General features: G+C 40.7%; 1 protein-coding gene across 1 annotated transcript; it reads left to right on the top strand.

Moving 5' to 3' along the window:
• Positions 1–16,819: 16,819 nt before the first annotated feature.
• Positions 16,820–25,501, top strand: LOC127415866 (myristoylated alanine-rich C-kinase substrate-like). Its single transcript, XM_051654875.1, has 2 exons — positions 16,820–17,194; positions 23,612–25,501. The coding sequence occupies exons 1-2, from the start codon at positions 17,099–17,101 to the stop codon at positions 24,317–24,319; spliced, it is 804 nt and encodes a 267-aa protein (XP_051510835.1). The 5' UTR covers positions 16,820–17,098; the 3' UTR covers positions 24,320–25,501.
• Positions 25,502–26,282: the final 781 nt, after the last annotated feature.

Raw genomic sequence — 26,282 nt, 5'->3', positions numbered from 1 at the left:
GGTTGCTATGACAGCACGCCACTCTTTAACAAGTGCGAGCGCTTTGAGTGAGAAGGGAACAAAGTCCCTCTGGAAGGGAATGTATGAGGTAAATTTTAGGAGAGTTATAATGATGTAAAGAGAAAAGAAAATAGATTTTACAGTTGTACTTTTAGTCTAATACTTTATTTTAATTATATATTAATATAATTATACATATTATATACTCTGCACCCATCTACTGAGGTACTTCAACTTGGGAATTAACATTCCTTGCGTTTGAACATCATATTTACATTTTTTTTAGACATTTCCGTTGAAGCAAGGAATTGTGGGTTGTGAGTGCCCACGAAGGATATGCCTCATGCATCCTCCGAATTCCCGTGAAAGAAGGTCGCATTCGAAGGCTGCATTCGAAGTGTCCTACTTGCTTTTCTGAAATGAGACAGCCTCGATGATGTATGCGGCCGACAAATGCGACCTCTGGAGGATGCATCCTTCCAAACGAGACACAGTCACTGTCTTCGCACTGTACAGTGACGATGACCAATGACAATTCATTATGTAAATAAGTGCAAGAAAGAAAGCCAGTCTCAATTTAGTTTGCTACCGTATATTACAATGACATCATATTTGATTAGATTTTGAATACTGAACATTCTGTCAATGTAAGTCAAGCCACATCAGAAACTATTTAGCAGAGATGGGTCATTTCTATTAAAATGAATGGGAAAAATTGGAACAGTCAACGGATGTGGAAAGGAAGTCCCGCCTTACAGGTACAAGAGCCTATCACCTTTTAGATAAAGACAACACCTGTCAATCAACTTGAGAACGCACATGCGCATTAGATATATAAGCTGCGAAAATGACATTTTTTAGCATGATCTGAGGTAAAGAAGCACATTTTATGATACCAGTGTAGTCAGATTTTACTGCTGATTTGAAATAGTTACATAAAAAATAGCTGCCGGGGAGCATTCCAAAGATGGCCGCTGAGTGACCTGACTTGCTAAAAAGATTTGGCAACATCCACACTAATCCGTCTTTGTTTGAAAACTCCCTTTCAGTTTCCTAACATCATCGTTTTCCAAATTATGCTGTGATGGAGAGCATTTCCAAAACGCTTGTTGGAGGAAAATGGCATTCTAGTGTGGATAAAAGGTGTAAAAACAGCAAAATGTATGCGTTTTCAAACGAAAACGGATTAGTGTGTACTGTACATGGCTTCGATGCTTTCCTAACTTTAGGCCACATCCACACAAATTTGTTTCTGTTTGAAAAGTCCGGTTTCAGTTTTCTAATGTTATAATTTTCCAAAGTGTGTGGTAATGGAGAGCTTTTCATAACTCTACATTTTCGGTGAAGGAAAATGGAGCACTAGTGTGGAAAATAGGCATAAAAGCAGCTAAATTAATAATTGTGTGGACAAGGCAGCCTCAATGAAAGATTTCCTAACTTTAAGCCAAATCTGCATTAATCCATTTTCGTTTGAAAACTCTATTTTCAGTTTCCTAACATCATCGTTTTCCAAAATATGCTGTAATGGAGATAGTTTTCAAAATGCTCGGTGGAGGAAAACAGAGTTCTAATGTGGATAAGAGGTGAAACATCACAAAGTAAATGCAGATTAGTGTGTACATGGCCTCAGTTAATGCTTTCCTAACTTTAGGCCATATCCACACTAATATGTTTAGATTTTGAAAAGTCTGGTTTTAGTTTTCTAACATTATAATCTTCCAAAGTGTGTGGTAATGGAGAGTGTTTTCATAACCCTATATTTTTGTTGAAGGAAAATAAAAGAAAAGCACTAGTGTGGAAAAGAGGTGTAAAAGCAGCTAAATTTATATATTTTCAAATGAAAAACACAAAAAAAAGTGTGGACAAGGCAATGAGAGATTTCCTAACTTTAGGCCACATCCGCACTAATCCATTTTCATTTGAAAACTCTATTTTCAGTTTCCAAACATCATAGTTTTCCAAAATATGCTGTAATGGAGATGTTTTCAAAATGCTCGGTGGAGGAAAACAGATTTCAAGTGTGGATAAGAGGTGAAACGTCGCAAAGTAAATGCAGTTTCAAACAAAAACGGATTAGTGTGGACATGGCCTCAATGAATGATTTCCTAACTTCAGGCCACATCCAAACTAATTGTTTACGTTTTGAAAAGTCCGGGTTCAGTTTTCTTACGTTATAATTATGTATGTTAAGTGTGTGGTAATGGAGAGTGTTTTCATAACCCTACATTTTCGCTGAAGGAAAATGAAGCACTAGTGTGGAAAAGATGTGTAAAGGCAGCAAAACTGTGTTTTAGTGTGGATTTGGTGTAAACGTAGTAAAATATATGCATTGTCAAATGAAAACAGATTTGTGTGGACGTGGCCTCAATGAAAGATTTACAAACTAAAGGCCACATCCACACTATTTTGTTTACGTTTGAAAAGAACTTTATTTGTCGACTGGAGTCATGTGGATTATTTTGATGCACTCTAAATATGCATTTTGGACCATCAAATAATGGAGTACATTCACTTGCATTGTTTAGAGGAGGAGGCCTGAAATTAAATCCTAAAAGTCTTAAATTCTGTTCTTAAGTTTTGATGAAGAAAGAAACTAAGATACATCTTGGATGGCCTGAGGGTGAGTAAATTATCAGCAAATTTTCATTTTTGGGTGAACTATTTCTTTAATGTTTATGCCTCTTATCCATACTAGAAGGGTGTTTTCCTCCCCTGAAAATGGAGAGTTTCAAAAATGCTCTTCATTACTGCAAAACAATGACGTAACGTACAAAGAGACAACGTGATTCACCGGCATAATGCTGACAGATGAGGTAGCATAATTAAAATTACAAAGTTATGATTGTTTTATACAAACTTTGAGACTGTATATTATATTTGACTCTCCACTGTTGGAACAGGGCTAAAACAAAGTGTGAATATAGGTTTGACTATGCGAGATTGTAGTTTGCAGTAATCACTTTTCTTTGCATGATACATTGATAAATTGCATTTATACAATTGCCTATGTCGGCGTTAGCTAGCTAGCCAGCTTTATCAATAACTGTTAGCTAAATTTGGTGGATGATGACAGTAGCTGTTTATAAAATAGACTGTACATTATAAATATGTTGACACAATTCAGTATTAATGTGATTCCATCACAACTGTCATTTTGATATATTGATGCACTAATGTTTTATAATAATAGAATGTATATATTTTCTGTATAACCAAGTTACATTACACTAATGAATGGGTCTTTTTGCATTATCTTGTCTAGCATTCATTTCATGTGTTATTGTAGTTTACCTTGCTGAATAATTACAGATTAACATTGTTTATGACAGTACACAGATCAATCCTTATGACACTATATTTCACATGCTTTTCAGTTATGTAAGCTTACCTGTCCAATAAGAAGAACGCTTATTCAGGGTCGGTTTTGGTCTCCAAAACCGAACGAAGGTCCCTCCAGGAATCAAATATCCTGCCGATGTTCACTCTAGTTTTCGCTCGACCACGATCACATTTCTGCTTAGCCAGATGGGATTCAGTAGATAAATGTTTGTTGTTGTTGTTGTTGTTGTTGTTTTGGCTTACTCGGGGTTTGTGTAGGAGTCGATGTTGTGCTGGGAGCTGGACGTTTGCTGGATTCCATCTCTAAGATAATGTTACCTAGTGTTGCAGTTTGTTGACACTGTTGAATAGTGGAAGAGAAGCTATTACTGTCTGAGGCAAGGCTCTCGGGAGCGTGCATAAACATCACATCCTTTGGATTTTCCTGGCAAAAGCGACCCGCTCCCTTCGCATGAAAATCAGTCTACAGGCTTTAATAGGCAACCTATTGAATTGAATTGCGTTACAAACTATTCACACCTTGGCAAATAAAGGCGAATATTACATGAAAATTGCTATATATTGCACCGTTAATTATCAGACTGATCTCACTGTCAAATCGGAAACAGTACATTTTCTTTTTAGAGCTAAACTTCCTGGAATTCGAAGCACTGCTTCCAGTGGCCAAAGTGGGTAGTGTTTTGGAACATAAGGGCACTTGTGAGCTCCAGTTTCCAGGTGAAATGCCCGCAGACGGGTGCCTAAAGCAAGTTGTTTTTAGTTGTAAAGGATGTACTGTAACATAGTGAAGAGGAATGCATATATTATTAGGTCTACCCCCAAACCCCAACCCTACACTAAATCGTCAATTGAATAAAAATGTAATGTTAGAGGGAAAATGGAACTCTCAACAAACATACTTACGGCTAGAAAAGAGATGAAAATAAATGTAAAAAATTGAGCGACAGGTCATGACACTGTTGTTGGGTATTAGAGAAGCTGTTTTGCTCCACATATGACTTTCTATAAAGCAAAAACATTCATAGTCCTAACAAAAACCAAGACACTTTAATAAATTACAAATAAAATATATTTTACATGTTATTGAATGTCATATTTTATCTGTATGAAAATAAATGTTGTCATGTTTAGTGGACTAATGAAAGTTTAGCAGAGTTAGGTAGCTGTTTACATGGACTTGCAATGACATTTGCATGCTGTATCCATACCTTCTAAAGGAAGTTTGTTGAGAGTGTGTGTGCATGTGTGATTGTGTGAATGGAGATGGACGTTTCTGCTTGTTTGATTCAGAGATTTGACTAAATTTGCATTGTAAACTTGTGTCAGTTCAAACCCAACTCATACAAATGCACACTTATAAAACAGCTCAGGAAAAAGACCTGTACAGGTGAACGTGTTTCTCTGATATGTGTACATTTATGTAAACATAATAATTGTGTGCATTTGTGTATGAGTGGTCATTACGTGATTTATTGAGTGTTTCTCAGCTGTTAAATCATAATAATAACACAATAAAAATAGTCCAATTTAATTCTGTTGTTTAATCATAGCTATAATTAGCAGAAAACAAAAGGAATAGAATGAAAGTACAGTTGTGCTCAAAAGTTTGCATAAATATGTACCATTTTTAAAGAAAACATGATTGAGCAGGCAAAACACATTTCTTGTATTTCTTATGGGATTCATATTCAACTGTAGGTTATAACAGAATGGCACAATCATAAAACAAAACATGGCAACAAAGAAACAAATGAAATGACCCCTGTTCAAAAGTCTGCATACCCTTAGTTCCCTGTCAAAAGCTACACTTTCAGTGCTTCAGGGAACGTCTTTAGGAGTGACCAGCTGTGAATATGTGTGCAACACGTCAATGAAATTTACTAGAACCTTTATAGCCTCTGTTGGTGACATCATCAGAATGCGCCAGTACCAGGGGCTATAAATAGATGTGCCACAGGTGCATCGTCAGGTCTTTTGTCTTTAGACCACTCTGTGATGTGTTTGTGCTTCTTAGCTTCTCAGCTCTCTATTTTTCTTCTGATAGGAGTTAGATTTGTCAGGCAGTGTGCAGAAAACTTTCTCTTTCTCTGTCATTCAAGTGTGGAAAAGACAAAAGAAAGAAAAAATGGGCGATCAACAAAGCAAACATTGGGTGTTTCCATTCCTTCGTCCTATGGCTGAATCACACCAGTTTTGTTTTGTTTGTTTGGGGGAAGAGCACGCTGCTCTTGCGTTGGAGCGAGGCGAGGGTGGCATTGTGAGCTGTTCACAGTGAAGACGCTGCACGCTCGTCTCGCTTACTTCCAAGAGCCAGCGCCCACCATTCCATTCTGGGGCTCGCGTATGGATCTGGCTGAGGAGCGAGAGACGGGTCCATCCCTATCGCTCGCTCTCTCTCCAGATCCAGTTTGTCCCTCACGTGATCTCGAAGCGCACCCCGGCGCCTCTTAGGTTCATGAGGGGGACGATGAATCTCTTGGGTCTGTGAACTTTGAGTTGCCTGCCTCTGAACGTTCCTCACGTGATGACAAAGCGGTTGAGGAATTACTCGAGGTGGTTACTCATGCGGTGGCCAGATTACAGCTAGACTAGCCACACGAACAAGAGACTCCCAAACGATCGAAACTAGAAGACAGATTTCTGTCTGGGAACACAAAATTAGTCTCTCCCCTTCTTTGAAGACCTCCATGACGAGTTGACTCGTTCATGGGGGAAATCTTATACTTCCCATATCTTTGTGCCTTCGACGTCGACATATTCGACTATCGTAGGTGCTAAGGCATGGGGGTATACGAAGATGCCACAGGTAGAAGGGATGCTCGCGGGTTATCTCTCGCCTGGTTCGACATCAACATTATAAAGTCCAACTCTCCCCACAAAGCCATGTAAAACCACCTCAACGCTTGTGGGGAAAGCTTATCAAGCAGCAGGTCAGGCTGGTGCTGCGCTACACACCATGGCAGTGTTACAGGCATACCAGGCTGATCTGTTGAAGGACCTGAGTGCGGGAAGTACAATCAATGAGGAAGCATTCTCAGAGCTTTGTCGAGCCACAGATTTATCTCTCCATGCAACCAAGCAGACGGCTCGTGCTATCGGCCGTTCAATGGCTGCTTTGGTCAGCACGGAGTGGCATCTGTTGCTAAACCTCACAGGCATCAAGGATAAGGACAGAGTATTCCTACTTGATGCCCCGATCCTGTTTGGTGATTTGGTGAATACAGTCGTCACCAGGTTTCGGGAGGTGAAAAACACGAGGAAGCCTTTGTGCAATTCCTTCCTCACTGCACTCAGGGGGAGGGGCCACTGGCCACCCAGCCTCACCCCAGTCCTTCTAGAAGGGAGGCTCAGAAACATAGTGTGGCGAATTGCACTCCCCCTCGTAAAGATTGGGGACCGGCTCGTCCTGACGGTCTTGCTCCCAGCCTTGTGGGGGTAGCCCCCCTCGGGACGGGGCGCACAAAACATCTACCCGCTCCTTCCCGACACCCCCACGAAACCTCTCCATCCTCACCGCCTCTGGTGTTTCGGGAGGGCAGCGGTTTCCAGCTAAATGTTGGGTGTTCCGATGCTTCCTGTTGTCGCCCAGGACACGGAACATCCAACATCCCCTCAATGGGAAGTATCAAAATTGGTACCCATTTCAGAGAACCTGGCAGCGTGGAAGCAACTGCCGGGTATTTCTATGTGGGTCCTAAAGACAGTAGAAAAGGGCTACAGAATTCAATTTGTTCGCTGTCCTCCATGTTTCAACGGCGTGGTCCCCACTACTGTGAAACCGGAACAAGTACATTTACTGTCACAAGAGCTGCAGTCTCTTCTGGTCAAAGGGGCCATAGAACATGTCCTCCTTCCAGAGAGAGAGTCAGGTTACTACAGCAGATACTTCCTGGTTCCCAAGAAGGATGGGGGATTGCGTCCGATTTTAAATCTTCGAGGCTTGAACAGCTCAGTCAGGGCGCTCAATTTCAAGATGCTAACTGTCAAGATGATCATGTCATAAATTCATCATCGCGATTGGTTAGTCACGATCAATCTCATGGACGCATACTTTCATATAGAAATACTGCCACAACACAGGAAGTTTCTGAGGTTTGCTTTCGGGGGCGAAGCTTACCAATATCGGGTTCTTCCATTCGGCCTAGCCTTATCACCTCGCACATACACAAAGTGCATGGATGCAGCACTGGCTCCATTGCGACTCCAGGGCATCCGCATTTTGAATTACATAGACGACTGGCTGATACTAGCACAATCGCAAGAACTGGCATTACAGCACAGAAATGTCATCTTAGCTCATCTAGTTTCTCTGGGGTTGAGACTCTTTCTCCTGCCCAGAGAACGACATATTTAGGGATTGTATGGAATTCGATCATGATGTGGGCACAGCTGTCTCCCGCTCGAATCGAGACCATTCAGAATACCCTGAGCAAAGTCAGGCTAGGCCAAGATCGTACTGTTCTTCAGTATCAACGAATGTTAGGTCTCATGGCATCTGCGTCCTCTGTGATCCCTATGGGCCTTTTGCATATGAGACCGTTTCAGATGTGTCTCAAAGCCAGGGGATTTCATCCAAGGGCCAAACCCCGAAGGCAGATAAGGGTTACGCGCTGCAGGCTACATACCCTCTCTATGTGGCTCAGACCCCGGTTCCTTGCCTTGGGTCCCACTCTAGGTGCGTCTTGCTGTCGCAGATTGCTAATGACAGACGCCTCCCTGTCGGGCAGGGGAGCGGTCTTAAGTGGTCATCCAGCTCAAGGGGAATGGGAGGGTCATCAGCTCGATTGGCACATCAACTGTCTCGAGTTGATGGCTGTATTTCTGGCCCTGAAGTACTTCCTCCAGCATCTGAGAGGCTGCCATGTCCTGGTGCGGGTGGACAACACAGCGGCAGTCTCTTACATAAATCACCAGGGAGGTCTGCGGTCGCACCAGCTAAACAGACTAGCATGGCAGATTTTTCTTTGGGCCCAGGGCAAGCTCCTGTCACTCAAAGCAGTATATATCCCTGGATGCCTGAATGTGGGAGCGGATTTACTGTCCAGACAGAAAATACCGACGGGAGAATGGAAGCTCCACCCCGAGGTAGTGAAACAAATCTGGTTAAGATTTTACGAAACAGAGGTGGACCTCTTCACCTCCCAGCAGACAGCGCAATGTCCCCTCTACTTCTCTCTGAGTCACCCAGCCCCCCTGGGTCTGGACGCGATGGCGCATACATGGCCCAAAATGCTCCTGTATGCGTTTCCTCCGGTTTCTCTGCTCCCAGGAGTTCTAGCCAGAGTTCAACAAGGATCATGCCGCTTACTGATAGCGCCACGTTGGCCGAACAGAGTATGGTTCTCGGAGATAATATCTCTCCTCGACGGCTCGCCTTGGGCGATACTGGAGAGGAGGGACCTTCTGTCTCAAACAGGGGACAATATTTCATCCCTGGCCCGAGCTGTTTGGCCCCTGAAGGGTACCAACTGAGGGATACTGGGTTTTCACCTGAAGTTATTGAGACCATACTGATTGCTCCTGGGCTCCTTCCACTAGAAAAAGTTATGCCAATAAATGGGGTGTCTTTGAAAGGTGCTGCACTGCACATAATGCAGATCCAGTTAACTGCCAGATTGCTTCAGTTCTGGACTTCCTGCAGGAGAAATTATCAGTAGGCACATGGCCCGCCACTTTCAGGGTTTATGTGGCCGCTCTGTCGGCTTGCCACGCCTTGATTGACGGGGTGCCACTGGGGAAACATCCTTTGCTCGCTCGCTTCGTTCGTGGGGCCATGCGACTGAGGCCTCCCGTTAGAACCAGGATCCCTTCATGGGACTTAGCTACAGTCCTTGAGGGTCTGGTTGAGACACCCTTTGAACCTCTAGAGTCGGTGTCTGACAAGCTCCTGACCCTAAAGATGGTTTTTCTTATGGCTATCACTTCTTTAAAAAGAACTAGGGATTTGCAGGCTCTGTCTGTCTTGCCATCCTGCTTAGACTTAAGCGATATTGCATCCTCATCCTGACTACCTGCCTAAGGTTCCTTTCTCGACCGTACATCCGGTCACTCTTGAGGCCTTCTGTCCTCCGCTGTTCACAACGCCGGATCAGGAGACCAGTCCTGTGTCCAGTCCGTGCTCTTCAGGCCTACGTCCACCGTACTAGCCGGTGGCATAAGTCAGGGCAACTATTCGTTTGTCATGGGGGCCGTAACGGGGGGCGGCAACCACAAAACAGACAATGTCACATTGGGTGAGGGATGCTATTGCCCTTGCCTATGAGGCGTGCGGTCAAGCTTCTCCAGTAGGCATCAGGGCTCATTCTACCAGGGGGGTCACTTCTTCTAAAGCTTTGGTGGGGGGTGCCCCTCTGCAGCATGTTTGTAATGTGGCAGGCTGGTCCTCTCCGCACACATTCATAAGATTTTATAGTTTGGATGTTCATGCCACTCCGGGCTCTCACGTCCTTGAGTCAACATCACAAGCTCATGTCTGAGACCTTTCGCGTTCTTGTGAGCACACACTGCACAACCGTAAGGGGTCCAGACACACACAGTGCGGCGGCGTGGGAATTCTCATTCTCCATAAGTGCTGAATCAAGCGCAGCATTAAGTGTAGCTTTTGACAGGGAATGTCTCGGTTTACTTGACTGTAACCCTTGTTCCCTGAAAAAGCGGAACGAGATGCTGCGCTTCATTGCCGCACTGAGGATGTCCCAGGACTGCTCTTCAGACAAATATACCTGATGATGCGTCTGTGGCACATTTAATTATAGACCCTGGTACTGGCGCATTCTGATGTTGTCACCAACAGAGGCTATAAAGGTTCTAGTCAATTTCATTGATGTGTTGCACACATATTCACAGCTGGTCACTCCTAAAGACGTTCCCATAAGTGCTGAATCAAGCGCAGCATCTCGTTCCGCTTTTTCAGGGAACAAGGGTTACAGTCAAGTAACCCGAGACGTTCTTAATACTGTGTATTGCCCCTTTAGCATCAATGACAGCGTGAAGTCTTTTGTAATAGTTGTCTATGAGGCCCCAAATTCTTGCAGGTGGTATAGCTGCCCATTCGTCTTGGCAAAATGCCTCCAGGTCTTGCAAAGTCTTTGGTCGTCTTGCATGAACCGCACGTTTGAGATCTCCCCAGAGTGGATCGATGATATTAAGGTCAGGAGACTGTAATGGCCACTCCAGAACCTTCACCTTTTTCTGCTGTAACCACTGGAGGGTCAACTTGGCCTTGTGCTTAGGGTCATTCTCGTGCTGGAAAGTCCAAAAGCGTCCCATGCGCAGCTTTCGTGCAGAAGAATGCAAATTGTCTGCCAGAATTTTCTGATAACATTCTGCATTCATCTTGCCATCAATTTTCATAAGATTCCCCATGCCTTTATAGCTCACACACCCCCAAAACCTCAGTGAGCCACCACCATGCTTCACAGTGGGGATGGTATTCTTTTCGCTATAGGCCTTGTTGACCCCTCTCCAAACATAGCGCTTATGGTTGTGACCATAAAGCTCTATTTTGGTCTCGTCACTCCAAATTACAGTGTGCCAGAAGCTGTGAGGCGTGTTAAGGTGTTGTCGGGCATATTGTAACTGGGCTTTTTTGTGGCATTGGCACAGTAAAGGCTTCTTTCTGGCAACTCGACCATGCAGCTCATTTTTGTTCAAGTATCATCGTATTGTGCTCCTTGAAACAACCACACCATCTTTTTCCAGAGCAGCCTGTATTTCTCCTGAGGTTACCTGTGGGTTTTTCTTTGTATCCCGAACAATTCTTCTGGCAGTTGTGGCTGAAATCTTTCTTGGTCTACCTGACCTTGGCTTGGTATCAAGAGATCCCCGAATTTTCCACTTCTTAATAAGTGATTGAAAAGTACTGACTGGCATTTTCAAGGCTTTGGATATCTTTTTATATCCTTTTCCATCTTTATAAAGTTCCATTACCTTGTTACGCAGGCCTTTTGACAGTTCTTTTCTGCTCCCCATGGCTCAGTATCTAGCCTGCTCAGTGCATCCACGTGAGAGCTAACAAACTCACTGACTATTTATACACAGACACTAATTGCAATTTAAAAAGCCACAGGTGTGGAAAATTAACCTTTAATTGCCATTTAAACCTGTGTGTGTCACCTTGTGTGTCTGTAACAAGGCCAAACATTCAATATGTAAACTTTTGATCAGGGCAATTTAGGTGATTTCTGTTATCATTATGATTTTAAAAGGAGACAACAACTATGTGATAATAAATGGCTTCATATGATCACTATCCTTATATAAAAGACAGTTTTTTTGCATGATCAGTCATATTTACAAAATCAATGCCAAAATTTCACAATTTCTGCCAGGGTATGCAAACTTTTGAGCACAACTGTACACTGAAAAAAATGATTTTTCAATATACATAATTAAAAGGAACCAAGGCAACGCAATTCTAAAACTTTTTGTCACAACTTCTTTTCCTTGTGTTCTATCTATTTAAATGTGTAAAATGGAAGTTTACTTAATCAATTCGAGTCGGGACTACATTAAGAAATTTTGTGGTGTTTATGTAGCATTGATGAAACTGGGCAGGGGATTTCCATTTCCCAGCATGCTTTGCACAGGACTGGATTTTGTGTTTAGGCTGAAGATGGACTTTAACTTTCAAGTAATACTTGATTCAAGTGCTGCTTAGCTCTATAAGTAGTTGGTATTAAATTGACAGTGCAACAGTTTCACTGTCCTTACACTTGCTCACCTTGCATATACTAATGATTAATTAAATAAATTAAGTTGTTCCAACTTTTAAGAACTGTTCGTTTGTGACATCAAGTGACGTCATTGTTCCATGAACATTTCCTGCTTGTCAAAACAGAGACTATTTATCAGAGACGGGCCACTTCAATTAAAATCAATGGGAGAAATTGGAACGCCCAAAGGTCAACGGATGTAGAAAGGAAGTCCTGCATTACAGGTAAAACAGCCAATCATCTTTTAGATACAGAAATCGCCTGTCAATCAACTCGAGCATGCGCATTAGCTATACAAAACGTTATAATTGTGTTTTTAGCATAATCTGAAATAAAGAAACACAATTTATTATACCAGTTGTGACGGAACGACACACCCTTCCCGTGGATCATTGTCGCCCCGGCTTGCGTGATGGGGCTCGCATGATCCCAGCGAAGAGCCTCATAACCGCTGCCTTTAAACACAGAGTGCACCTCTCCTCGGGAGACCAGTCTCTACCTGCTGACGTCTTTACAGGTCTAGGAATGGAGCGGGGAGGGTCCGGTGCGAGTTAGATATGTCGCCGGACCCACACCCCAGAGCGAGTTGGAGCACGCATTACGGCCGAAGGGCCAGGATGCCGGGTCACTATTCTCCTCAAGTGCCGAGGCCCAAGGAAGCCGGACTGCTTGAGTGAAGCCGCACAGTGTTGTCAGATTGTACTGCTTATTTGAAATATGTTCTTTTATCGTAATCTTGATCAACTGTTTTGGAGATTTCGGTCTTTCTCCATTCAAGTAGATAGGAGCTTTCATGCCACTTGTTTACATAGAAAAAAACTGCCCAAGACCGTTTCAAAAACGGCCACTTTGTGGACTTACTTACCTTGACAAAGAGACTTTGTTGAAAGGATCCAGAAATACATCTGGACCGTTCTAATTCCTTTGTTTTTGTTTACATTCTTGATGGTCTATAGTACATTTATTTGACTATTCCAACTAAATTATGCTGGCTCAATGAAACTGGCTTAATCTGAATGAAAGACAACATTTCTTGTATAAACTTTCTACAATTCAATTAAGTAAGGGTAATGAATTAATTTTTTGAGTGTATAACAAGCATTCTGGGGTTAAGTGTCTTGCATAAGGTCATAATAATCATTGCATTAGCAGCCCATATCAGTAACCATTAGACTGTCACCACTTATTTTGCACATTTCATAAACCAAAAAGGATTGAGGAATCCAGTGTCTGTGAGCCTCTCCTTAGATTAACAATATTAACTGCGAGTTCAGTCCACTCAATAAAGAGTTTCTACTGTTCTTCATACAGAAGAGAGTTAATTCACCCCAGGTAAACAATGTTTCTGGTGTGATTTGCATGTTAGTTTGTTTGTTTTTAGGGGAAGTGAAACAGCATGTAGGACAGATTTGAAATGTCAATTCTGACAGGTTCCTCTTAGCACTGGAAAACAGAACTTGTGGGTTCATGAGTTGATAGAAGTGAAAACTTCAGTGTACTTTAGTATACCACTTTGGAATGCCATAAATTGTTCTTCATAGGTATTTTTATGGATTGAGGTGACCAAACCGAGACCATATCTGGTTTATACTCCAATGTCCTGCAAGTAGGCCTATTTTATACACACTTCTAGAGCAGCTGCCACAAGAGTCCAAAGCTTTACTTCCCTAATGCCAGTTATTTTCGAGGGAAAGAAATGTGACTTCCAGATAAATAACTCTGTTTACACCATGTAAATGGATGGACCTCTTGCCGAAATGGACTTTAAGCAGCATGAACACCTCACGTAATTACAGAATATTTTCTTCATATGTAATTACTTAACTCCAGCTCACACTCTGAACTACACTCCGTAAAATACGGGATCATCCCGTACGTATTTAAGCTGATATAAGTTGGAAAAATTTGCCTACGGTGGGTAAGGGACCGTCTGAAAAGTCCACAATTGGTGGTAAAACTGGAGATTTTTCTATATAAATGTACAATAAGATCAAACAATGTATGAATACAATCATAAAGACAAGTACAGGAAAAAAATTAATTATTAATATACACACACACACACACACACACACACACACACGCAGAAACCATCCAAAATGTACACATAAATAAGATAAAGACAAATAATCAAGAACATTAATAAATACAGTGCATCTGGAAAGTATTCACAGCTCTTCACTTTTTCCACATTTTGTTATGTTACAGCCTTATTCAAAAATGGATTAAATTCATTATTTTCCTCAAAATTTTACAAACAATACCCCATAATGAAAACGTGAAAAGTTTTTGAAATCTTTGCAAATTTATAAAAAAACAAAAACACATGTACATAAAGTATTTACAGCCTTTGCTCAATACTTTGTTGAAGCGCCTTTGGCACCAATTACAGCCTCAAGTCTTTTTGAGTATGATGCTACAAGCTTGGCACACCTATTTTTGGGCAGTTTCTCCCATTCTTCTTTGCAGGACCTCTCAAGCTCCATCAGGTTGGATGGGGAGCGTTAGTGCACAGCCATTTTTCAGATCTCCAGAGATGTTCAATCGGGTTCAAGTCTGGGCTCTGGCTGGGCCACTCAAGGACATTCACAGAGTTGTCCCGTAGCCACTCCTTTGTTATCTTGGCTGTGTGCTTAGGGTCGTTGTCCTGTTGGAAGATGAACCTTCACCAAAGTCTGAGGTCCAGAGCGCTCTAGAGCAGGTTTTCATCAAGGATGTCTCTGTACACTGCTGCATTCATCTTTCCCTCAATCCTGACTAGTCTCCCAGTTCCTGCCGCTGAAAAACATCCCCACAGCATGATGCTGCCACCACCATGCTTCACTGTAGGGATGGTATTGGCCAGGTGATGAGCGGTGCCTGGTTTCCTCCAGACATGACGCTTGCCATTCAGGCCAAAGAGTTCAATCTTTGTTTCTCATGGTCTGAGAGTCCTTCAGGTGCCTTTTGGCAAACTACAGGCGGGCTGTCATGTGCCTTTTACTGAGGAGTGGCTTCCGTCTGGCCACTCTACCATATAGGCCTGATTGGTGGAGTGCTGCAGAGATGGTTGTTCTTCTGGAAGGTTAGCCTTTCTCCACAGAGAAACGCTGGAGCTCTGTCAGAGTGACCATTGGGTTCTTGGTCACCTCCCTGACTAAGGCCCTTCTCCCCTGATCGCTCAGTTTGGCCAGGCAGCCAGCTCTAGGAAGAGTCCTGGTGGTTCCAAACTTCTTCCATTTACGAATGATGGAGGCCACTGTGCTCATTGGGACCTTCAATGCTGTAGATATTTTTCTGTACCCTTCCCCAGATCTGTGCCTCGATACAATCCTGTCTCGGCAGTCTACAGACAATTCCTTGGACTTCATGGCTCGGTTTGTGCTCTGACATGCACTGTTAACTGTGGGACCTTATACAGACAGGCATGTGCCTTTCCAAATCATGTCCAATCAGCTGAATTTACCACAGGTGGACTCCAATCAAGTTGTAGAAACATCTCAAGGATGATCAGTGGAAAGAGGATGCACCTGAGCTCAATTTTGAGTGTCATGGCAAAGGCTGTGAATACTTATGTACATGTGATTTTTTTTTTTTTTTTCATTTTTTATTTTTAATAAAGCAAAGATTTAAATCAAACCTCTTTCACGTTGTCATTATGGGGTATTTTTTGCAGAATTTTGAGGAAAATACTGAATTTAATCGATTTTGGAATAAGGCTGTAACATAACAAAATGTGGAAAAAGTGAAGCACTGTGAATACTTTCCAGATGCACTGTATATTTTTTAACATATAAATTATGATTTTTTTTTAATGAGTCATGGATCAGGAAAGTTCTCATTTTAGCATATATGAAAGGATATATAATTTTTGTTGATAACGCATATTAACTCAACACATTTATTGCTAAAACTGTGGAGGATGTTTTTAAGTGTCGCTTATTTTAAAACTTCAAAAGTGGCAACCCTACTCTCATCGTTTCCTGTCTTTTCTCTTTGTTATCGTTATTTCTCTCCAGCCCTGCTTGAGGCATCATCATGAAAACAGCAACACTCTTGGTTCTTCACTGTTGAATGGGAAAAGAGAATGAAGATGGCAGTTTCCTGTCACCGTCTTTAATACACAACAGAATGCATGAACAAGCGAAATGCTATCTGTGCTCTATTAACATGCCATCAAACCCAGTGAAATAAGCCTGTCGTTCTGTGTTAAATAATATATGGGTGATTGACGACCCTTATTCTCGCACGTGCTGTTGCCCACACGCATCATTCACGCTGCGGCGAAACATAGAAAACAGCGTGTCGGTTTGCTAATTTGACTAAAATAACTGTTCAGTGTGTGTGAGTAGTCTATTTTTAATTGGAGGATTGTTCACAATTTATTTAAGGCCAAATTTACTATTCCACGCGCAGATGATCCAGACGGGACAATAAAAGTCACTAGTAAACGAGAAAGCAATCTCAATCAATCAAATAAACGATAAAACTACGATTATAAAAATGTTGCTTCAATTATTCATGTTAAATAAAGAATTAAAAAAATATTAAGATCTTGTAATGATCTAAAATTATGCCTGGTGGTTTGTGTGGAGATGTACAACAATCTGACCGCCTGTTGTTCGTTTCAGATTTTTCAGCCGCGCCCACCTTGCCAGTGCCGACTCTGATTGGCTAGTTCGGATTTTCAGCCGCTCCCTCTCTCTGAGAGTCTGTTCTGATTGGGCGGCTACGACTGTGGGTGACGTCATAAGGCGGAATGCCCATTCATCTGTGCAGTTGGGCGTTGGACTCAGCATCTTATTAGGAACCAGGGAAATTTCTCCATTTTCTGCGCTGTCTACGGCGACACGGGCGCAAATCTGGGATTTTTTAAAATTACTTATCCTGCTTGCCAGGGCTTTTCTACCGTTTCCCTATTTTCTTCACTGAGACTGGACTTTGATTGCTTCGTACGTTCACTTTGAAGGGTACTCGTTGGCCGGGGTGTGTTTTATTCTTGGGAAGAGGCTTGTTGGTCTTTGTTCTGTATTGGGATCTGTTGAGCTCTTTGTTGGAGTGAAAGCATGGGAGCGCAATTTTCTAAGACAGCTGGAAAAGCAGAGACCGCGGCTGAAAACCCCGGAGAAGCTGCAGCTTCACCATCTAAAGCCAACGGACAGGTAAAAAAATCTGCCGTTTAATTAGAACATTGATTTATTTATGATGTTAATTATGCGGATGCTTTGCGCGGATTTCTGCTAGACACGCGCATCCAGACACGCAAATTAAAGATACATTCTCGTCATTCATTCAACCCGAGAGCCCGTCAGTGTTTTTAGAGAATTTATTGCATTTTCATGATGCTGAAAGATGTTTTGATGGTACTCGGATGTTTCTCGTCTGCTTTAGACTGAACGTTTTTGGCGTTATTTATTTGGAGTTTTCTGTGTTCTGGAGAAGGCTAGAGTCTTTGTTTAGAATTGGGGAGAGTTTTATCAGAATGGTCTCATTGGGTTTTATACAGACACACTTGAGATTTTTATTTAGAATAATACAGCTCTTTTTTTAATTTCTTTTCGGAGGTATTTCTGGTTTTTAAATCTGGATTTTGCACGGGGCAGTGGGGTTTGATTGTTAAGAGTAGCAATGGCTCGCCACGCCTTTAGTCACAGATGCTCGATAGATGCTCCTCTATCACAATGAAGCTCTTCTCCATCGGCGAAAAGCACATTAGAGCGGCCAAAGTGTCCGCAAATCACTCGAACGTTAAACAGGATGGCAGTGTTAGAGCTTTGTATTTGTGTTTAATTATTGTTATTTGTTAAAGGTTGCACAGAGCATTCAAATGCTTGATACGCTTTATGAATACGTGCTGATCAGTTGGCACCAGCTTTTTTGGCGGTGATGGAGGCGCGACGCCCTCTGGCGGTCTTAAATGTGATTTTACAGAGAGGGGGTCTGTGTGCGTCCTGCAAGACTACTACAAGTTACGCCCCCTTCAAATAACCAGCGGGATCCTGAAGTCTCGAAACAGTTAGATGCCACATTCATACACTGTTTGTTGTGTTTATTTTGAGTTCTGCAGCAACCATAAACACCTACACCTATCCATAACTCTTAACAACCATAACCACAAAGATTTTAAAAATGAAAAGTTTGTAAAATCATTAAATATACCGCAAATTAAGTTATTTTAAATTCATTCGTACCGCCGTATCAGTAGGTGGCGACAGTGAGGAGAAATTTAATGAAAGTGAAGCGGAGAAGAAGCTAGCAGTATGCTAAGCTAATAGGCTAACCGATTAGCCTGTAAGCTAACTGAACAGAACAGATGAACGGTTATCTTACCATTTATGTCTTTTTTTTTAATTTTTATTATTGAACAAGCAGAAATTGTACAAACACCTTCAGGAATAAAGAGCACTTCCAAAAAAAAAAAAAAAAAATCACATTAAACAAGTTCAGTTTTCTATTTATATCTTCCGTTTAATACTATGATATGTGACAATTTCATATTTAAAGAGAAAATTAATCATACAGCAATTGCATGGGATTTTAAAAGTTCTTGTAGCCAGTAGAATCGCTTGATGATCCAAAGGGGGCGTTATGTGTAGTGGGCGTGTCGATGTAGGTGTTCCTTGTAGTCTTGTGGAATGCAGACTTATACACTTGGTTTTACATGGGACGCGGTGGGCGGCGGGCTTTGCTTAAGATTTTGCCGCATCTTGTTTGTACAGGCGTTTTCCATTCACACCAGAAGCCATGCGAAACGTGCCAGTAAAAGTGCAACAATGCCCCTTACTGCTTCTGCTCAGATACTGGGTCTCTGAGGTCATTACTGTAAATATTGTATTAGTTTTCATGTAAGTTATAGCAAATAAATAAAATGGCACTTATTTCTCAATGTTATAACTTTATTGTAAAAATCTGTTTTTTAATTGGTGTAAAATTATATCAAGAGTAAATAGCTTAATTATATAATTGTAAGTATTGATGGCGTCTTGCCATCTGTCCTCACATTTGATGAATTCTGCATTTTCTAATGACTAGAGAAACAGACTGCATTACTTTGTTTCTATTGCCAAATTGATATGGTACAAATAACATCACATCAATCATTAAAATGGGAAGGCTACAAATGAACATTAAAAATCCACAAAACACTCTGCTAATAAGCCGCCTGGGAAATGGTATTTTCTGTTTATCTAAAGTTGATGTTTCAAACACACCTGTTGCAGAAGAGAACATTTAAGTAGATGGTCCATGGCCTATTTGCATATATTGCAGTCGTCTGTCTTCAAAATATAAACTATGCAAGTATCCGTAGTAGGGCTGAAAGTGCAATCACATAATAATCTAGCTGCAGCAAGCATTGTGCATGAGGGACTAGCATCCCTGCGCCAGAGTGTGCATCAGCCAGGTGCAGTTTCAATCTCGCCCAGGGAGAGATTGAAACTGCACCTGGCTGATGCAATCTGAGACCGTCAACAAGCCACGTTGACGGTCTCGGATGCGGAGGCAGCTGGGATTCGTCCTCTGCCACCTGGATTGAGGCGAATCACTATGCGACCACGAGGACTTAAAAGCGCATTGGGAGTTGGGCATTCCAAATTGGGTGAAAAAAGGGGGAAAATCTTGCTTTCAGTGAATATCTTGAAGATAAGTATATTTAGTCTTTATTGCACTCGCAGAAGTATAAACAAGTGAAAGAAATATACTTGTATTCAAAATACACTTGCAGTATATTCAAGATACATTCTCTGAAAGCAAGTCTAAATATCTTATGTTGCTTCAAGTAAATGTATCTTGCTTTAAGGATTTTTATACAATTTTAAATGGAAAACGAGACAAACACTTTAACAATTTTTTTCACATTGAATTTTATACTGAATTAAACTTCATTTGTTTTCCTTTAATTCAGTGAATGTCATTTAGTGGCATTTTTAAAAGATGATTTTGTCCTCTTTATTGTTAGTAAGCATGTTTAATACAACCTTTTAAGTCAAGGCACAAGTTGAATAGTCGGTTAAGTGCTAATGATTAATCGTTGCAATAATCACAGAATGGTCTAATCATTAGATTAGTCAATTATTAAAATAATCGTTAGTTGCAGCCCAAATCCATAGCCTATTTTCACCTGGTACACCGACTCTGCTGTTTTCCAATTTATATCTCTATAAATGCTCAAAGAAATGTTATATAGCTCAGGAAAAACAGCGAGTTTATTCTACTCCATTTTGTGTTTGACTACATAAGTTAAATGTCATTTGATTGGTCAGTGACAAGCGGCAGCCACGGAGAGAGAAAATATTTTTATCTTGCACAGTCTGTGCTGCGAGCAGTCGTGCACAACAAAGCTTCGACTGCTGCCTCTGTTTTGCCGCCTGCCACTTCTCATTGAAAATGAATAGGGAACGTGCGGTGACCGCATCCCGTGTAAAACCGCCTTAGCGGTGTAATGCGGCTCATCGATACAAATTTCCTGATTCGATTCCGATTCGCAAGATTTTGAATCGATATTGATTTATATGTTGGATATATTTAGTTTATAATGTACCTTTTGCTTGCGTATAAAATTTTTCTCCCAGCTAATGATGTTAATTATTTGGGGAAACTTCCAACTAGGTACATTACAGAGCTCGACATTAAGCATTGTCATGTGCTTGTCCTCGGGACAGATAAATTGGTCATTCACTTGTCCGAGTAAAAAAAAGTTACTTGTCCGGAGAGAAAAAAGGACATTTAAGTAATTTGTCAAAGTTTATGTTGTATATTTTTCAAAAATTATGACCGATGCCCAACTTAATAGTGTACTTATGCAATCAGCTGGGTTGGGGAGGAGGCTATTGTCATAAGATACTTATTTTTTGTTACGTATGGTAGTCAAATAAAGAAAAGCCTCCAACGCCATCATTTACAGCAGGGGTGCTCGCACTTCTATGGAATGAGATCTACTTTTCATCATGTTATTGCAGCAAGATCTACCATGTACAATAAATGCTATACATTATCACAATACCAAAATTTCAGTAGTCGGTAGTGAAATTTGATGATTCTCAATACCAGCTTCAATACCACAACAAATAATAACACTAACTAATATGTTAATTATGGAAGAATGGTTTCAAGTTCTTAGTTATTAAAGACTAGTAAACAGTCAGTGATAAAATGACAATAAAAAAACAGTTATGAATAGAAATAGATAAAAAAAAAAATAGAACAAAAAATACAAATTAAGAAAATTCAGTGCTTTTTTTAAAAACAGTAGGCTATCAAGTTTCAAGGAAACATTCAGAATGAAATGCAACATAAAACTACTACTGGTCTTTACTGTATGATTATAATACATTAATACTTTTTTAAAGCTACTGAAGTTACCCAGTCAAGAGCAGTGAGTGTTTTCTCATTTTCTTGTTATGGTTGTTTGATTATTATAATGACACACTACACTAGACGGCAGCAGGTCTTTTAGCTTACATTCACACTTACAAGTCCGACATTTTAATACAAATCTGCTTTTTTGTCTCTGTGTTTACATGAATACCTCACCAAGATGAGCATTTTGGCGGAATTTTGAAATGTATTTGAACGTTCAGGTGCACATTAGCGTGAGCATTTTCAAACGCACATGTTCAGCACACACACATATTCTGCCTGTCAAACAGGTCGCAGCTGTTAATAGATCGCTAGCGAATTATAAAATTATGTGTTCTTCATTACTTTAAACAGCAGAATAAGAATATGAACTTTCTAATAAGTGACACAAGCCTAGGCTATCACAAATATTGCTGGTTATTTTTTTTTTATTGAAGTTTTAGTCTGCTTGTTTGGTCGGGCAAGTAACATTCTTTCACTTGCCCCCTAAAATCCACTTGTCCTGGACAAGGGTTAATATCGAGTCCTGCCTTATGAAAATATAAATTTTACTTATTACATTTTATTATTTTTTGAACATTTTTAGCTTTTTAAAAATGAAGAAATCCCTGTATTCAATCAATAAATATGAGATATATATATATATATATATATATGTTTTAGTTGCATGATTTATACCATTTACAGGTATATTACTAGTGGTCGGGCGATAAATCGTCCGATATTTGTTTTTTGTTTTTATTATCGGCATTGGCCAATACATTTCCCTGTTTGGCCGATTTGTTTCTTGAGGGCGCTGAGAATCCCTGCTTGCATGTGAAGCGACTGAGACAATGTAAACGAGCAGTCACAGTTCGTTTTGTTGTTAATGGCCATCGTAACAATAATAGACCATGTGCAACACATTCTCATTTAAACGGTCTGCATTTCAGAGCCACAAAAGACGCATTTGAGCTCGTAATGTTAAAGTGCTCTCTTCTTAACAGTTCCCTGTAACTTTTAACTGTCTTGTCATTTGATTAAAAAGGGAAATATCAATAACACTTATTATATACCGTCTGCAAATATGCGCATATCTCATTTAAACGGATGTAATAAACCAAACTCGCACAACTTGAGCAGATCCAGCATCCTGTGGAGCGCTCTTATATCTTGCTCTGAAGCATGTATTCTAACAGTCTCTCCTCAGCAGTTCCCTGTAACTTTTAACTGCCTTGTCTAATTATAAAAGGCAAATATCAATAACACTTATTATATACTGTCTGCAAATATGCAGATATCTTTAAACAGATGTAATTCACAAACCTCACAAAAATCCAGAGTTTTCTTCCCGTCGAGCGCTCATCTAATATCTTCCTCTGAAGCACGTATTCTATCAGCCAGAGTCAGTGATAATCCAAGCAAGTGATCCAGGCCGTTTATACTGTCAGTAGTTTGCTGCTCGCGCTGGATCTGTACGAGCGCGTGTGCAGCTTCAAAGTAAAAACGCTTTACGTGCACTATGATTAAATGTCTTATTCTCTAAGTCTTATGCAACTGGTTTGATTCGTTTATTTTTTTTTTTTTATTTTTAGAAAATGCGATTGTTTATGCGCATGTAACTAAACTTTAACTTATAAAATATTGTATTTTAAACTGCTATCTACCATTTAAAATTCAATATTTTATATTATGTTAGTGTGAAATTGAGTAGATATAGTGCTAAATAAGAGTTTATTCATTATTTAGCAATATTATGTTTATTTACTATATTAAATTGTGTAATGTGTTGGCCACCCTGCTCTCTGGATATCGGCATTGGCCATTAAAAACCCCATATCGGTCGATCACTAGTATATGCATTGATTTGTACGGTACTGTCTCTTTAAGAAAACCGACTGTTCTGTGAATGTAAAAGATCGATCATAGGATTTAAGAATTAACATCGAGATTGCAACGTGATCTTCATTTAAACATCGAAAATCAATATTTTTACCCACCCCTATTCACTTATTAACTGGAATATTTACCCTAAATGTATGTTTGTTGACAATATGATGAAATCAAAGCGTGATATCCAATGGAAATGCTGTCTAGAATTGGAGTCCTTGTGTCCAGTCATTGTCTGCATTTATGATGAGGTATCTGCTGACCAGATGTGTCATGTTGTGGTATTGCTCATGGACAGCAGCGTGTCAAGCTTCATTTTGGCTGTGTAATGACGCTTTGTGTTTTTGTTTTAGGAAAATGGCCACGTGAAAGTGAACGGAGACTCATCTCCTGCGGCCGCTGAGGGGAAAGCGGAGGTTCAGGCCAACGGCAGTGCAGCAGCCGAGGAGGCTCCGAAAGAGGAGGGAGAGAAGGCAGAGGCAGCTCCCGCTGAAAAGGAGGCCGCTGATGGAGACAAGGCGAGCGTTGAAGCACCTGCTGAAGGCGAGGCTGTGAAAGCTGAGGAGGGTGCCACTCCCTCCACAAGCAATGAGACACCTAAGAAGAAGAAGAAGCGCTTTTCTTTTAAGAAGTCCTTCAAGTTAAGTGGCTTCTCTTTCAAGAAAACCAAGAAGGAGACGGGAGATGGAGAGGCTGGCGAGGAGGCAGCGGTGGCAGCTGGCGAGGAGGCTAAAACTGAAGGAACTGAAGCTGCAGAAGCTGGTGCATCAGAAGAGGAGGCCAAACAAGCCGAGGAGGCCACACCTGCTGCAGCCAGTCCCGCAGAAGCCAAACCTGAGGAAACAGCAGCGGAGAAACCTGAGGAAACGGCAGCGGAGAAACCAGCAGAGGAGCCCAAGGCTGCCAGTCCTGCCGCAGAGGAAACCAAACAGGAGGTGAAACCTGCGGAGCCAGTAGCAGCGGAGCCTGCTCCCACTCAGAATGAAGCACCTGTGGCAGAGGAAGCTGCACAGGAAGCAGAGTCCAGTCCAGCAGCCCCTGCTGAATCCACTGCAGAGTAACATACATGATGCAGATCAACAGAAAATTAAAAAAAAAAAAAATTTAAAAAGAAGAAAAAAAAAGATAATCAAAGAACATTTCCCTGTTGTGCGGTGGAGTGGCACCTGGGCAGAAGACTTTGGAGAACTTTGTCCGCAACCAGGGATATTTTAAAGCTTTTTTTTTTTTTTTTTTTTTTTTTTTATAGGTGTTCCCTCTCCACAAAACCCATCTCACTCCACCGTTATGGTCATTCCTGGATCTGTGAGGTGGGTGGCTAAGTTGAATAATACAGAAAACAAAAATTACATTATCTGCCGTATATTTTTTTTTTTTTTGCATCAGTATTAACTGTTTTTGTTTCTTTTTTATTTTTATACAAACAGAAAATTGTAAACTTATTGAAAATGTACGGATATGCCCATGGAATAAAGGGAGCAGGGCTTGTGAATGGGAGTTTTTAAAGATTGGCACCTTGGTGCCTTCGAATTTTACCACAGACTACCAGGGAAAAAGGGTGGTCTGAAAGCGAACGACCAACAATTTCTGTTCACAGTTTACAACACTAAAGTCAATTATTTTTACTCCGAAAACAAGCCGACATAATTCCCAGTACTAGGTTTAGAACAGCATTTTAAAGATCCTAGGAACTCTCCACTTCACTTTAGCTGTAACAGTCAGTGATTTCAGTAGGAAAACCATTTGTATAGGCTTTATGGTTTATTGCTGGTTCTATGAGCTTATTAAAATGTAAGTATGTATAGGAGGGGTGTTTTAACTGTGATTATTGTACAAATGAAATCTTGATCTCAAGAAGCACATGTAGCTCTTCTACCACCAAGCTCGTTTTTGTAAGATAACAGAAGTCATCCTGAGAGACCTTTTGAAGCAATTTTTGAACTGAAACCAAGCTGTGACACGCGACCTGGTTCCTGTTTATACTGTGGTTTATTCAATTACAACAGATGATGCTTTTTCAGTGGTCTTTGACAAAATTAAGGAATCTATCAGATGCAATGATTGTGTAGCATCTTGTCTCTTCTCTTTCTTTTCTTTTGTAAATACTGGAGAAGCTTTGACCTGTTTGACCTAGAGATGGAATGTAACTTTCCTTACAAAATTGCTATTAAACTCCTCTGCTGAAGGTGTTCTAATTTTCTGTGAGCACACTAAAAGCAAAATAAATGTGAATAAAATTTGAATTGTTTGTGTCTGTTAATTTATCATGTCTGTCTTTCAGCCCTTCATACTGTATGTACTGTACATGCATGCTGCATTGAGTCGGCACAATTAAACATGATACCTACTGAACTAATTTCAATACCGATCTTACTGGGAGTACAGAAAAGAAAAACCCACTTAAAAATAGTAACTAAAATAATGTGTGAAACTATGCATTATGCAGCAAACATTTCAAACAGTTGTGTGCTGGGCTGCCACATGACCTCACCATGTTAAATTAAGCGAGTGGCATCCAGGTATCATCACTGAAAAGACCTGATTTACATTTTTAATCCAATTAACTCTTGGTATGATCAAATAAGTCAAGAAAGATGTTATATCTCATTGTCAATATTATAATATAAGGTCTATATCCGCCCTAGGATTTTTGAATGGGTAGCATCATTAACATCAAATTTCGAGCACTTGTGGGAATCATGGGGTGTTTTGTTGAAATCTACATCACAAAGTCTGTCTTAATGTTCTGAGGAAGACTTGTATGGATCAAAACATTAACAGTATGTTTATTCATTAAAGAGACAATTTTTGGAGCAGTAAGTAAGTGTGCATGTTTTTTTTTAATTGCTTTTTGATTGTTCTTTTTGCCTCAGCACCTTACAAATTTTGCTGTGGTGTGTGTGCATTTATGAACATTGTATCCGGTTACCCAGTAGGGGTGGGTATTGATGTAGATTTGATTTCGATAAAGCTTGCGATTTCAATTATGATTCACATGGGTATTATCACAATTAAATTATATCT

The sequence above is a fragment of the Myxocyprinus asiaticus genome, chromosome 25, assembly GCF_019703515.2.
Source record: "Myxocyprinus asiaticus isolate MX2 ecotype Aquarium Trade chromosome 25, UBuf_Myxa_2, whole genome shotgun sequence".
Classification (NCBI taxonomy): domain Eukaryota; kingdom Metazoa; phylum Chordata; class Actinopteri; order Cypriniformes; family Catostomidae; genus Myxocyprinus; species Myxocyprinus asiaticus.
The sequence above is the reverse complement of the archived record's forward strand: the minus strand, read 5'-3'. Positions and strand labels throughout refer to the sequence as shown.